This window comes from Amphiprion ocellaris, chromosome 8, assembly GCF_022539595.1.
Source record: "Amphiprion ocellaris isolate individual 3 ecotype Okinawa chromosome 8, ASM2253959v1, whole genome shotgun sequence".
In the NCBI taxonomy this organism is placed as follows: domain Eukaryota; kingdom Metazoa; phylum Chordata; class Actinopteri; family Pomacentridae; genus Amphiprion; species Amphiprion ocellaris.
The window spans coordinates 30,527,898-30,542,650 of NC_072773.1; the positions used below are offsets into that span (position 1 = coordinate 30,527,898).

The window sequence follows — 14,753 nt, forward strand, 5'->3', positions numbered from 1 at the left end:
CAGCAACGCCTTTCAACAGCTGTCAGAAAGCTCATTACCTGGGCTCCCACCAGCTGACGGACACGCAGGCCTGTAAAGAGGCCCCGCTAAGCTGGCTTTTGAAACAAGGCCTATGAGAAAACAGGGTTGCTGACCAGGAGATGGCTCAGGTTTGAGCAGTGAAAACACACAAAGTTGGCCAGACATTAAGACAGACACACACACGCACGCACACACACACACACACACACACACACACACACACACACACACACACACACACACACACACACACACACACACACACTCCTCCAGGAATTTACACCCTTCCGTCAGAACCAGCAGAATGTCATGAAACAGAGAGAGACACGAACACAGAAATGAATGTTCATTATGTACACATACGATCTGACACATTTGTTGCATAAAAACATGCTGGATTTTGCTCATAGCTGCTGTTAACACTAATAACAAAATTCTGGAGAATGACACAGTGTGATATCGCACATAATCTGATGCCAAAACGCACACGCATACATGCACTTTTATCTATAGCTCCCCCCTGCAAAAAGTGTATAAGCAGAGCAGAGCAGGAAAGGCAGCAGGTGGGATAAGCATGTATCCTCAGGGCACATTTTAAAAAGTGGAATTACCCTTGCAGTCTGGCGGTGCTCTCAAAACACCCTTTCTTCTTTACAGCACCTCATAAAGGGCCTTTTGATATTTTCTTGATGGAGTCGGCCAAGCCAACATTTGGCAGCAGGCACCCCCCCTCCCCTTTTTCCTGCACCACACAACCTTGTCAAGAAACACACAAGTTGGCTTCAAACAGACAAACTTGTCCACCGAGCAGCCTGTCCCCCATGAACCCAGCAAATCAAGTTTCCTTCAAATGTCCTTGAGCAAAACCTGAGGAAGGAGGTACTAAAACGAGAGGAAAACTTGAAGGAAATGTAATTTCAATAAAAGGATTTCAGTTATTGGCCTTTTATGACTCGTGCAGGAAAAAGCAGACAGTCAAGTGCAGATCTGTGGAAAAAATGTGCCCCCTCATCCCTGCGGTGAGCTCCAGCTGACTCTTCATCTGCCCACCAGAAGACAGCGAGGAACACAGCTCACCTCCAGTGACTGGAGCGTGAACCCAGACCTGGCAATCCGGCACAGGCCTGGGCCGTTGATCATGTCAGGAAGACGGTACAACTCACGGGCAGGTGAGGAAGCAGACAGAGAGTGGAGGCAGGCAGACAGGCGAGGTGAGGAGAGAAGAGAAGGGAGAGCAGTCATCGAGGGAAACCCTGAGTCTTTGATCCTCGGGTTGTTTCTCGTCCTCCCAGACTTCCTCTCACCATCTGTAGCCCTGGCTCTCACCTGTCTGTCTCTGGCAAGGCCACTAGCGCTCGTTCAATTGCTATTGCTTCCTCCCCACAACAATAGAAACCTACAAAAGTAGAAGTAGCTCAGCCATGGCTGCAGCCCCGCTCTGTCAGAGGAAGTGAAGGGAAAGGAGGATAACGTAAACAACAACAGTAGTATTCACTCCAGCACACTGGGGAAGCACCGCAGACCAAAGCGTGCAAACACAAACCACTTATTGGAAGGAACAAGCACACCCACAAGTAGTAGCACACAGTTGATTCCTATTCAACATGCAAATATCCATGCCCAAGCGTTGGCACAACTACACAAAGTTTCCTCTTGTTGTTTCTCTATGCCTTACATATACTGCAGCTCAGTCACTGATGGAAAAACATGTTGTTATAGCTGAAGTCTTTTCTGAGTCAAGATATGCATTTACAGCTATGTTTTCCTCCATCTGGTTACTTGGACAGATTTTAATGGCAAAAGCCAAAACAGAGGCTGAGAATAAGATAGACTGATCAGCAGTGGCAGTACGCTAAGGAAATGACTGTGGCTTTCTGACATCTCAGTGATTTGCAATCCATGTGTACATGGTGATTTTTGAAACAATGGCAGTCCCCTTAGACTGGCACAAACACTCTGAGAAACTCCTGCTTTGAGTAGTTCTGTGTCACAGTGATGCATATCAGAGTTTTTCACTTTTGCTTGGCAACCAACCGCCAACAGGTTGCCCAACTGTGTCTGGGTGGAGACAGTCAGAGAACTGACGAGACACTCAGATTGGAGCCATGCTGTGATTCATTTCCGTCGTTGACTGTCACGAAAGGTGTCACAAAAGGAAGTTTGATGCAAGAGTTATAAATGAGGCAACTATGTCACATTTTGACATTTTGACTATAGCCATTCAGCGAACATGAATACATCAGTGAGAAAATAAGCAATGTACATTCAGTCCGTTCCTGTAATAGCAGTGTGCCCTGAATTCATGTAACATTCCTGAACAAGGCATAAATCATCCACAGCAGACCCCAACACATACGCTGGATTGTTTCCTGTCTAACTGGCTGTCTGTCTGTCTGTCTGGTTGGTTTTCTCCATGTGTTTTCTAGCGATCGAGGGATGTTCCTACAGCAGAGCAGAAACTGATAAATCCAGGCCTAATGACAGGATGGCTACAGCCAGCTCTCTCTCAGTCACACTTCATGCTACAGTGAAGACGTGGACATATTATCTGCTGGTTTGTAGCCACTGAAGAGCATGTGCTTTTTTCTGTGTCCATGCATGCCCGGTTGTGAGTGTTTGTCACGTGTGTCAGCGAGAATGCACTTCTTGTGTCAGATTCAGAGCAAAACATTTACTGCCGAGGCCCACTGAAACTGCGAGTTTCTTTAGTAACCTGGTATTTGTTGCTTTTCTGCAGTAATCTGATTTGCATGGAAGAGAGATTATGAAGAAACATATTCAAATAGATACACTTTTGCAGGAGAAACCTCAATTCACAGTTATGTTTTGACTTTGCCGGGTTTTTAGCTGAGATCTTACATGTGCATTTCAAAGAGGCAGCAGAGGGAATGTTTTGCTGTGAAGGCAACGCAATGGGGATGAAAGGAAATATCATTACTAAAACTGTGCATCCTCCAAAATAAATTCAAAATCTGACTAAAACAGAAACAGAAACTAAAATAAATAAGCCAGTTTCCACAGCTTTAGAGTCAACTATTAGGACACTCGTGCACAGAAAAAGGAAAAATTGTGACCTGAGAGTCTTTAAAAATACCACAGCAGGCTGGAAAGAAATCTGATTACTGATCAGCTGTATGTGAAATTCTTAAGACGTGAACGCCTTCTTCTGTTTTTGACACTAACTTCTCCAAATAACCCAGTTTCATGTGAACTTGTAAACATAAACACGCACTGATAGGCATCTGTGAAGTTCTGCGCTGACATTCATCTTCTCCCCGTAAAAAGTCCCAAACTGTCGGCTGAGCACACAATTACAGGCAAGTCCGCTTACACACACCTGTTCCCCCTCAGAGATGAAAAAAAATATGCACAACAGAGACGCTCACGCTGAAATGGGCATGTAGACACACAGGCAAATGGGCTAATGCAAGTATATACAAATGAACTCATGCGCCATTTCCCAAAACTTGGTCATGGCAGTTGCACATACGCACATTGGCAGAATTTGACTAATGTCCAAGGGAAAACAACGCCAACGGGCCTCCCTCCCCGTCCGTCTTCTCCCCCCCTTCCTCGGTCAATTCCTCTTCCATCACTCTCCACCCCTGAGCCCAGATAATAGCTGTACTACACCAGCCGCTCACCACTCCCTGCCAAACACTGTCGGCTGCGTAAACACGGCCCATTCACACACGCATAAGGGGGAGGACACGTCGGGATCGTCTGGGTCTCTAGTCCCGGCTTGGCTGTCCGAGGCCTTCGCTTCTCATAACAGTGAGCCCCTAGCAACACTCGAGCCAAGCTGTCAGTCAATAACACGCTGGTAAGAGAACTGCTCCCTTCCCATTAGGCTCACACATGGCTCCGCGGCTGACGTGCACATGCTCCTATGTATGGTATAAACAAACATACATGTGCAAGGGTACATCACATGCTCACCAGTGAAATAAACTCTCTCAGGTGCACGCATTAGTACGGCACACATGCACACACACTCACAGTTTGCCAATTGCCCACGCCTTTGTACAAGGGAAAATGTGTCTGGCAGAGAAAGAGCTGTTCTCAGTAAACAGCTACAATAGCAGCAGCCAGACATGGGTGTTAGGGTGGGCAGCCACAATACCTCTGTGGCCAGCAAACTATTGTGAAAGAACTTTCAAAACTCCACATTTTTATACTCAGCTAGAGCTCAAACACCGGTGCAAAACTGTTGGCTCGGTTGCCTCATAACAGCCACTTCTATCACGCTGTACTCCACAAATTGTTAGCTGAATAGGATTCCTCGTAGTGTGTCAGAGCCTTGTGAAATACTGCTAGAAAAAGTCACTAACACGGACAAGAGAACACAAACAGCCAGGCTGAGGTGACAGATTCGGCCTCCGCACGGTGGTTGATGAGTTTTATTTACAGTGGTGTGACTGACGCTGCTCGGGGTCTATAAACTGCTATTAGAGCAGAGCTGGATTCCAACACAGGCCTGAGGAATCCAGCCTGGCACATTGTCCATCTCTGGATTTGAAACAGCAGTCTAGGTGCCCAACGCCAGCCAAACAAGACGTGTTAACACAACATACATTGGCCGTATAGGAGTTCGCATACTGACTCCACACACGCAAGCACAGGTTGACACTCTTGTATTTATGCATGAGCAAAACCACGCATGGAAACCGACTTGTGGAAAAAACTTGAAGCAACTGCAAGGGCTGAATCTGTTTATTTATAGGCAGCAGTGACTAACTATTAATGGGCTCAGCTATTAGTGCAGGCCTGAGACAGATCTGTGAACAAGGTGGTGTGATACTGCAACACAAGAAGACCTTATACTGAAAATGGCTTCATGCTCGAAAAATGTTTTCCATGTTGTAATGTAATACTATACAGGAAATATGATATTAAAAAAATATATGGTTACAATGAACTCCTACTAATATGTGTAACAATTATATTTAATGTTACAGATCCATATTCATATCTGTAAGTGCACAGTGAAGATATGAATAAAACAGAAAGCTGTCAGAGCTAGTATTATATACGCCGCAGTAACACTTTAACCCTCTCTATTTAACATTTATAAACCCTTTGAAACATGTATTAAATAGTTTATAATGCACTATAATGTAGTTGTAGATGCAGATCTGACATTTATAGGTGTTTATAAGTGACTTAATGGTTCTCCACACTTTAGTTTTTTTAATACAGTTTGGAATTACAGAACAAAAATACATCACTCTGCTACTGTGCTTTGTACAGTTCATTTCTGTTGGAGTTTCCTACTTCAAACAGCTCATTTACTTGCACTCACATAATCGTTTTCAGATGAAAGTGAAGGTTTTCTCCTCGGTCATGTCAATTGAAACTCCATGACCTTGGACCAGCTTAAGCTTTTAACTTCAGCACATTGTTTTGACTATATCTTGAAGGATCAACAAGATTTATGTGTATATGACAGCGGTGACAATTTCTCATTAAAAGTGCAACCACGGTACTCCAAGTCTCCTTCATTGTCTCTCACGCACACATACACTACGTCCTAACCAAGATACCACTATCTATTCCCAGTCCTGCCCCCTCAGGCATTCTAATCTTTTAATTGAATCTTTTGTAATTATAATGAAATAACTGCGGACTTCTATCAGGGAGAAAATGATCAGGCCAGAATGTGCCAGCGGTCACAGGAAGCTCTTATTTCTCTGCCACTGCTGCTGAGATCTATACCCCCATTTCAATTAGCTCCCCAATTCACATTTGAGCAGCACATTAAGGGAAAACAAAGAGGCGCGTGTGCCTATGGATGTGTGTGTGGCTGCACATGTAGTGACAAATTGCTCGAGCAATCTGGCATGCCAGGCTGCTGCATGTATCGCTTGCGAGCATCACAATTAATATCCAAACAGAGTTCAAAAAAAGATTGTGGTACTGAGTGTATTTTGGTGAGAAAAACACACTTTCCCTTCTTTTGACCCCAGAGAGCTGCAACACGTAATTGCCTCATTCTTCTAAGCAAATGAACATTGACAGAGAGGGGATTGGTCTGCATAGGCTCTCTCAAATGGCTTCCCTGGCAGTTGACTAATTCAGTTCTCATTGACGTATGACTAAATCAGTGTCCATTATCCTTACGTGTGGGGCAGCTCAGATGTAGTACCAGCTCTGTGGCATAAGGCACTTAAGAGCATTACACAAGCCAAGCTGGTTGAAAGGGTCTCCTTTTCAGTGAGCTGACAAGGCCACCACACATGCAGTAGGTCTGACATTGGCCAGGCCGTAGCCTCTGACTAACCTCTGACATTGAGGTCTCCAACTGGTGAACAAAAAAACAGGAAAACTGACCACACACTTTTAAGTCCTCCGATTGTCCCTGGCTAACGGCCAACAGCAGTGACACTTATCACCGCGTGAGATTTACTGCCAAGACAATAGGACATACTCATTTGGTGCAAGATTTAGGGGATCAGATATTTTTTATTGCATTTTCTGCAGGCTGTCAAAGAAATAGGGACAATGTCTAATAAAGACCCATGCTTTTTTGAAATGAACTTCAAAGTGCATCTATGCCAACCAGTCTAACTCTTTATTTATAAAAAGGAAAAAGCAGTTTGACCACAGTAATTCATTGTTTAGCATTGTGCCAGGATCAGGTGACTCTCTCTACAAACACGGTTTGCATTTTGGTGTGCAGAGTGCATGCTTGTGTGAGTGTGACATTAGGAGGCAGACAGGTCCCTCTGTTGTGCAGCTGGGCTGGCTTAATGAGATATCAGACTCAAACATCAATTCATCAGCTTCACTGATGAGGACAATGAGGGGCAACTGCTTCAGTAAAGAGAGGCATTATGGCTCCTTGTGCAGGGATAGGGTGGCCTTGTTTACAAAGGTTATTGGGCACAGAGGGCTTGAAACAGTACACCACAGCAGCCTGCACTTTGCTCTGCTCTGCTAGACTCAGCTCTCTTACCCTCGGGGCAGCCTCTCCGGACATTTAATTTCTTTGATTTTTGTGGACCCAAAAGAAAAATGTACCTCTGGAATCCGGGGGCTTAATTCTTAAATGTGTACATGTGTGTGAATGGGTTAAAAGGAGAGGCCATAGAGGGCCTGATTGATTAAATAAACAAATCTCATCTTGTTATCATCAGGGCTCCCCTCGCTAAGCAGAGCAGGCTGGGCTGGCTGGAGTCCCCTCTGGCCTCAGCCTGCACTGACAGGGCATCTGTCTTCATTAAAGCTCAGCCAGTGTGCATGACGGCCACTGAAATGCTGGTGTCTTCACGATTAATGAAGACAGATGACCCCCCCACCCCCAAGAGGCAGTAAAAAGGAACAAAAAGCAGGAGGATGAACAAACAGACAAATACGAAACGAAAAATGTCCCAGCCACCTTCGAGCAGCTCCCAGAAAACAAGAACAGAGCTGAGCTGTTTATCTCATCACTCCATCTCCTCTTAGATTCTTGATTGTTTTTCCACTGTCATATCTGGCTTGTCTCCCTCCACACTTCTCCCACCAAACCATGCTCACATGCCCCCACTCCTTTTCCATTCTCACACACTCTCTCATGGCAGTAGCAGCCCCCTGGAAGTGTATGGAAATGGACCCCAGTTGTTGTTCAAGTCAAAGCCTTGTCTGATGTCAGAGGCGGCAGAGAAAAAATGAGGTGGACAGAGAAAAACAGAGACGAGATAGCTAGACAGGATATCCCTCAGCTTTCTTAAAACTTTGTACGCATTCTTATTTATTCATCCATTTATCTACTAAATAATTTATCTACTTATTAATTCATGGCTGTTTGGCTCGAGAGGAATATCATTATCCATCTAGTATCCAGAAGCATAAACAAACCTCTGACCTGTGAAGATTGCAGCAGGCTACACAAAACTTTAAACATCTGTGATATTAAGACAGGCCACATTCGTCATTAACCTCTCACGAGAAAAACAGCAAACTTCTGGTGTCAAAGCCGCGCAATGAATGGACGATAAACTAAACAGAGTGTATCCAACACGTCAGAGTGTTTCTCTTCCTGTCACTCAGCAAACCTTTTCCTCTTTCTAGAGTGCAGCACCTGGCAAGGTCAAACTTCAGGTGGTTCACATTGTCACTGAAACTTGACTCCATGGGCTCAAACTCATAAGTCAAGCATGGAAACACAGACAGGCAGACAGAAATACAGTAAAACACAGACACACAGTACAAATGATATCATGGCAGGAGAGAGGAGAGGAGAGGAGAGGAGAGGAGAGGAGAGGAGAGGAGAGGAGAGGAGAGGAGAGGAGAGGAGAGGAGAGGAGAGGAGAGGAGAGGAGAGGAGAGGAGAGGAGAGGAGAGGAGAGGAGAGGAGAGGAGAGGAGAGGAGAGGAGAGGAGAGGAGAGGAGAGGAGAGGAGAGGAGAGGAGAGGAGAGGAGAGGAGAGGAAAGGAAAGGAGACTGTCTGTCCCGGTCTTTTCCTGTTCTGCCCCTGACAGCAGCCCCCTTGGCCGAGCCCTGAGGGGTAAACAAGCCAGCAACCAGAAAGAGAGGGAGTTCAGAGGGAGAGAGAGAGAGGAGGGAGACATGATTGTGTCATACAAGAAGTCCAAACAGGATGCCACTTACACTGAACACTGGCACTGCCCGTCCAGGCGAAGGGGTCCAACCCAGCAAAGAAGGGGCTCGCCTTCCGCAGCATGCATGCACCACGACTGGTGACATCATAGAGCTGGCGGGGGCCCATTCCCAGAGCCTCCATACAGTCGAACATGGTACCCCCCCACCCTCAGCAGAAATCACTACGAGCCCTCAGTCCTGCCTGCGTCCTGCCCCGCTTCCACCGCTCACGTCACTCGCTGAGGCAGTGACAACAACACACAGCAGCAACAGCTATCTGGATTTGCTACCCTCCCTTGCACTTATCTCTTGCTGTCACTCTCTCTGCTGTCCTTTCCTGCCGATGCCGGAGTTTCCCTCTTCTCCCTCTCAGCTGGAATGCAGATCTGGTTCCTGCCTGGCCGAGCTGAGCGTGACTCTGACTCTCCACTCTCCCCCTGCCCTTGGGTGAGCTGCTCCCTGTCTGCTGTAACAGACCTAAATAACAGCCTCTCACAGCACTCGCTGAGCCCCAGACACGGCGGAGTGAACCAACTGCCTCGGCATGACGCTCTGAGAGGGGGTGGAGAGAAACGGAGAGAATGCCAGAGAGGGAGGGACATATAGAGAGAGAGAGAGAGAGAGAGGAACCTGGGAGGGGGAGGGGGCCGTCCAGCAGAGCCTGCGCTGGAGGAAGAGCTGATCTGGATAGAGGACAAAACTTTTATTCCCGTTCTTCCGTTTGATCCACGCTGTTTTTGTGTTTCATATTTCAGCACCAAACGCAAACAAACACAGCCATCCCTCATTCCCCGTCCGCCGTCTCCCATTCAGATCTGTCCCTGTCTGTCTTTACACTGCACCTCCCCCAGTTCCCTGCAGTAAATATGAGCCCCCTTCCCCTCCCTTCTCTGAGCCCCCGTCTCTAATCATAACCATATTAAAGTCCAGCCACTGGCCCGGGTGTGTATGTGTGTGTGTCAGAAAGAGAGCCAGAGACCGGGAGAGAAAGAACATTGTGCTGTGGTTGAACCCAGAAACCAGATGCCAGGGTAAATCCCTCCCTCCTCTCTGTCTGTTTGAGGGAACAGAGGATGGGCAGTTCTTTTCTGTCTCTCCCTCTGGAAGTGCTTTAACAGTGATGAATGAGGGCTGCCTTGCTCAATCCCCGCAGTGCATTTACACAGACAAATACCCCCAATATACAAACACACCATGTGCTTTACGCACTTCTCACAGGTTCACTTGACCTTGTTTTTGATTTATATCCGACGAAACCGCCGCAGAGAAACACAGAGACGCTGTACAAGTAGTCATTGTCATGTAGCTTAAAGTTGAGCAGTCGTTTCATTAAATTCTGCCGGCTTCTTTAACGCTGGCTGCTCTGTGTATCGATAAAAAACAATTCAATTTAAAAGATAGCAGGGCCCTCACAGTGACAGTAAGTAAATCAAAGGAAATCAATAGGTGGTCTGCGGTCAATGAAAAAGCCTGTCACTGGTCCTAACTGTTGCTCAGCAGACGGATAGACTCTGGCTGGGCTAAAGCAAACAGCCCGATACAATGGGAGATATATGATAATAGAATGGCTTTAGTCTATGAGCCCTGCACATTCATCTCCCCCCCCCTGTCAAACCAATACAAGTGGTACAGCCCAGCAGGCAAAAAAGACACCATTTCCTGTCAATCTGTGCTGCTGGCTACACTCTCCATAAACACACAGTGCCCTCCCCTCCCTCCCTCCTCCTCTGTCTAACACTTCACTCTTTTTCCTGTCTCATGAAAGAAACCATGCTTTCACGTTTGGGGCTGTTTTGAAGGATTTTCATTACAATGTTTATTGACCTAAAAGCTATCCCTCCAGTTGAGACTTCTTGTTTATTTTCTTAAACTGGCACAAACACACACATGCAGAGGCAAACACACATGTGGGCTGAAAAGTCGCACGCTCAATCACACACACACAGTCACACATCTAATAGCTCTTTTGTGGCATCAACCGGTAAACAACATCAGTAGTTTTTGTGTTTCTTCATACAGCTGTCAAGTCATAAAAAGAAAGTGCTTTATAACAGCAAGAGTCGAACACTGAGGCTGGATAACAAACTGTTATCTATCAGACATACCGCTGTTAACAACAGTTTGTTGTTAAAAATGGCTTTTTTTCCTCTTTTTCTGCTTCTCCACCCATTTACACAATAATTCAAAAAAAAAGAGAAAAACTCCTGGTCTGGATGCATTTCAGATTAAATCATCTCTGCCCAGAGTCACATTTTTATGATCCACGAGCATTCTTCTCACACTCGTCTTTCGTCTCCTTCCTGTCTTTTTTTTTCTTCCTCACTACTAGTTTCATACGCATCCTGGAAACTAAAAACTGGCTAATCCCCCGGTGCTCAAATGTTCTATGTAACACTAGCGTTGTTTGCCAGGGCTGCGCTGCGGACTGGTGAGCTGCAACACAATCAATTCATAATATCGTGTGCTCACATTTAAAGCACTTTTGTTTTTGGAGATTTATGAGCCCTATTCGATTCCCCTGGTTTTGACATTTCTTTTTTACTGTGTTTGAGACTATAACTCAGACCGCTAACCCCAGGTTCTCCGCTTATTGGCAAACGCTGCTGCGAGGCTGCGAGTCTTCCAAGGCTTCAGTGGGTTTGCAGTTTAGACATCCAATCTACACATACTCCATACTGCTGCTGACCCAGGCTGGTCCCTGCCTTCCCCCCCGTCCCTCCCTTCCCTCCCCTCCCTCCCCTCCCTCCTCCCCTTCCTTCCCCAGCCAGAGAGGTTGAACTCTAGAAGAAACCCCCACTGGGCCACTAACTTTCCCCCCAAACTTATCCTGCCCTCCCTCCTTCTCTGCCTCACTCTCTGGCTCACGAGTCTCTCCATCGCTCTCCTTAATTCTTTTTCCCCCCTCTGTTTCTGCAAATACTCTCCCCATTTCATCAAGTTCCCTATGGCCATTTTTTCCCGACTGCGTGATTTGTTTTAGCTGACAAAGTTCTCGGCTTTTGTTTCTGGTTTTGGAAATGTTTCATTTTCAGTGGCTGCCAACTCACTGGTCATTTTGTGTCAACTCCTGCTTTCAATCTTGTTTGATTCCAGTGATTAGAAAAGATTCGAAGACATATTAAAAATGTCGTCATTTTTCTTTTTTTGGTGTGATTTTGTATTTATGATGCTTCATGTTTTCATCCACAGAGCAGACAGGGATGCTCAGTCAGCTGGACCCGGTTTGGTTATAGCCCCACGTGGACTAGAGCTCAAGAAAATTCCGGCTTTTACTACCGTCTGACACCCTGATGCCGATTACAGATAAGACGTATACAACACATTGTTGCCACTTCCTCTGTATACAGTCATTCAGGTTCCACCACGCAGCGGTGTGTGAGGTAATAAAGACGAGGCTTTGCGCTGAACGCAGCCTGGTGATTCTGAAAGGAATGTAGCTCTTTTCCATTTCTGATGAGAGCATGTGTGCAGTGTGTGGACATGCTGAAACAGATTGCTGGTGATGATAGAGACACTGAACACCAGTCCAGGACGGCCTCCCACTACAGCCAGATTCAGGTTACGCAGAACACACACACTCAAAAACACACTCACAATCTCTACAGCTTTTTGTTTGTTTGTTTGTTTAAACAAAGCAACTCAGTGGCAGAGCTAACAAGTAGGATCCCTGCAACTCAATTTATTTTCAGTCCTTTTGCTTGAAAATAAAAGCAATTTCTCGTTAATGTAATGATGTGTTTTGTTCAGCAGTGACAACAGAGCACAGTCCTTGTGTTCCTCTCATTACATCCATCAGCTGCTCCATCAGCAGCAGGTTTTACACATGTTCAGCTCTGACAAGACATGTAATCTTATCCACTCATCTACCTCTCTCTCACAGTATATCTCTGGAAGATACCTGATGTGTCACTGAGGAGCGATGGTGGGGAAAGTGGGGCATGACTTCACAGCAGCGGTAATGTTCACCTTCGCTCACATGCTGGTCCCACCAAAACGTCTAACAGAGCTACTTTTCACAGCGCTATCACTTTTGGCCATCATTCAGCACAGTCTTTTTCGCTCTGTCTCTTTTCTCTCCCCTCTATCTGCAAAGTCATGACATTTAGCTACCCGTGTTTTGCAGAGGAGAAAAAAAAAGGCAGATCTTTTAGTTGTTTGGCCAAAAATACGAACCCACGCCCTGTTCTCATAGGCCCGCCCTGGGCCCGTGTGCCCGACCCGCTTTTCTCGCCATTGCGCGCAGTTCGTTTTGCACGTGCCCACAAAGGACCGTCAGAAAACAGACCCCTCCCATTTTTAATAGTAGCCTCTTTATCTTAATCTGTCATCATGTCAGAGCTGTTGTGCACTCTGTGTCTCTCTTACCATCAACTTGTGCTGACTTTTCGCCAGGAATGTAGACACACACGACCGTGTGCTATCACCTAATACATGCAAAGTTGCAGCAGGTTTCCAGCACTTAGGGCATATTGGCTCCCACTTGCAGAGAGGGATAATGAGAGGAAATCAAAGTGAAGGCTGAGGAGAACAATAAAGAGAGGAGAGAGTGAAAAGAGCAAAAGAACTCAAGAGCGCATAAGCCAACAAGGTTTAGGTGGATATCATCAGAGGAGCAGATACTCAACTCACTATCATTTTCACTGAAATTCCTCGACCGAGTGCTCAGATTGTCAGGGAAAATGAAGTGGGACTTTCTGTCCATTTTCCCTACTCGTCTATTGAACTACGGCCAGCGCTGGTTGAAAAATAGAAAGGGCAATGTGAGGGGAACTGATATCCAAAAAGGAGAAGAGCGCCTTGGAGAGCTGTCATCTTGAGGCTAGGGGTCGCCTAGGGAGATGAAAGCAGGGATGTCAGACGATGCGGAGCTGTTTATTAAAGCAGAGGAGGCTCCAGTCTCACTGATAGATCAAGGACACAGCCAAACAGCACGGCACAGGCTGTCATCACACACAAGCACACACAAATGGTCCGGTCCCAGCACTGCTAATTTGCTATGTAGATCACAGTCATTGGAGCGGAGATGCCAGCGAGCAGATGGCTCTATAACAGGGCTTTTTTTCCCCTGATTTAGTGATGGCACTCATTGCATTCAACGCTAGGGCAAAACTAAACACTGCAAACATTGTTTAAATGTAATAACTGGATGATCCAATGACTGATGAAGCACAATCTTCCATGATTTAGAAACTGTTGCTGAACTGAGGTTAAATTTGGCTACTGGATATAATTTAGCAGATCCATCCAGGGGGTTTCTTTTATATCACTGTCGGCAATGATTTGGGACTGAGCTTCAACAGTATGACAATTTTAATCTTACTCAGAGAGAAATACAATGAGAAAGTAATGATATAAAGCCTGAGATCAGTATCATCTTACCTTAACAATAGTCAAATCAGAACTGATGAGCATCAAAATGTTCCTCATGCATCATTACCAAATTACAAATGCCTTCTTTGCAATGAAACTCCGGACATCAATATGCTGTTGTCTAATCTATAATGAATAAGACAACATGTTCTTTCATACATTTTCTTCTTTTTTTCTGAGACTCTTCAAAAACTTGATCTGTAATGTTTCCCCCCTACTCCCGGCCCATTGCTCTGCCCCCTGCAATAAATCTTCAAGAGATCACTAAATGTCACCACCAGGATTGCCAGAGGTCAGAGATGGATTGACTCGCTCTCAAGAGCAAACAGAAAAGTGAACACTAAGGTGTCAGGGCTTCCGCAGTTTCAAAAGAGTGGTGACTTCACAGTTTGTAAAGAGCGCACAAGAAGGGCAAAAAAAATATATAGATGAGAGTTTTGCTTTCTGTGTATGTAGGGGAACTTGCGTCTGCATACATACAGTAGATCACTTTCTCTTTCGTCTCCCTCCCTTCTCTCAAATATACAGTATACACACATAAGCAAACATATGTGCACCCGGACAAATCCAAACCTACCCCATCGACAACGTACCCACCTACCTCCATCCAGGCTGGGCTGAAACCAAGCACTTCAACCTTATGAAAATAAATAAAGCAGTACAATGTGCTGTTTGTGCGCTGCTTTGCTTCCAGTGTAGAAGGTTTCACTCTGCTAGTCGACATCCTTCCCTGCTGTCCCTCTCCTCCATTTAATGATTCGCCTTTTACATTCCCTCTC

General features: G+C 45.8%; 1 protein-coding gene across 4 annotated transcripts in view; it reads right to left on the reverse strand.

The window, feature by feature from the left end:
- Positions 1-14,753, reverse strand: part of rarga (retinoic acid receptor gamma a) — a 43,205-nt gene that overhangs the window by 11,337 nt on the left and 17,115 nt on the right. The window contains exon 1 of one of the 4 annotated variants that reach the window (XM_023289679.3): positions 8,614-9,144. The exons of the other annotated variants lie outside the window; for them this stretch is intronic. Coding sequence (XP_023145447.1) covers positions 8,614-8,758 — 145 coding nt within the window. The 5' untranslated portion in view covers positions 8,759-9,144. Of the gene's footprint in view, positions 1-8,613; positions 9,145-14,753 lie in introns of those variants that run through there. 4 annotated transcript variants of the gene reach the window in all.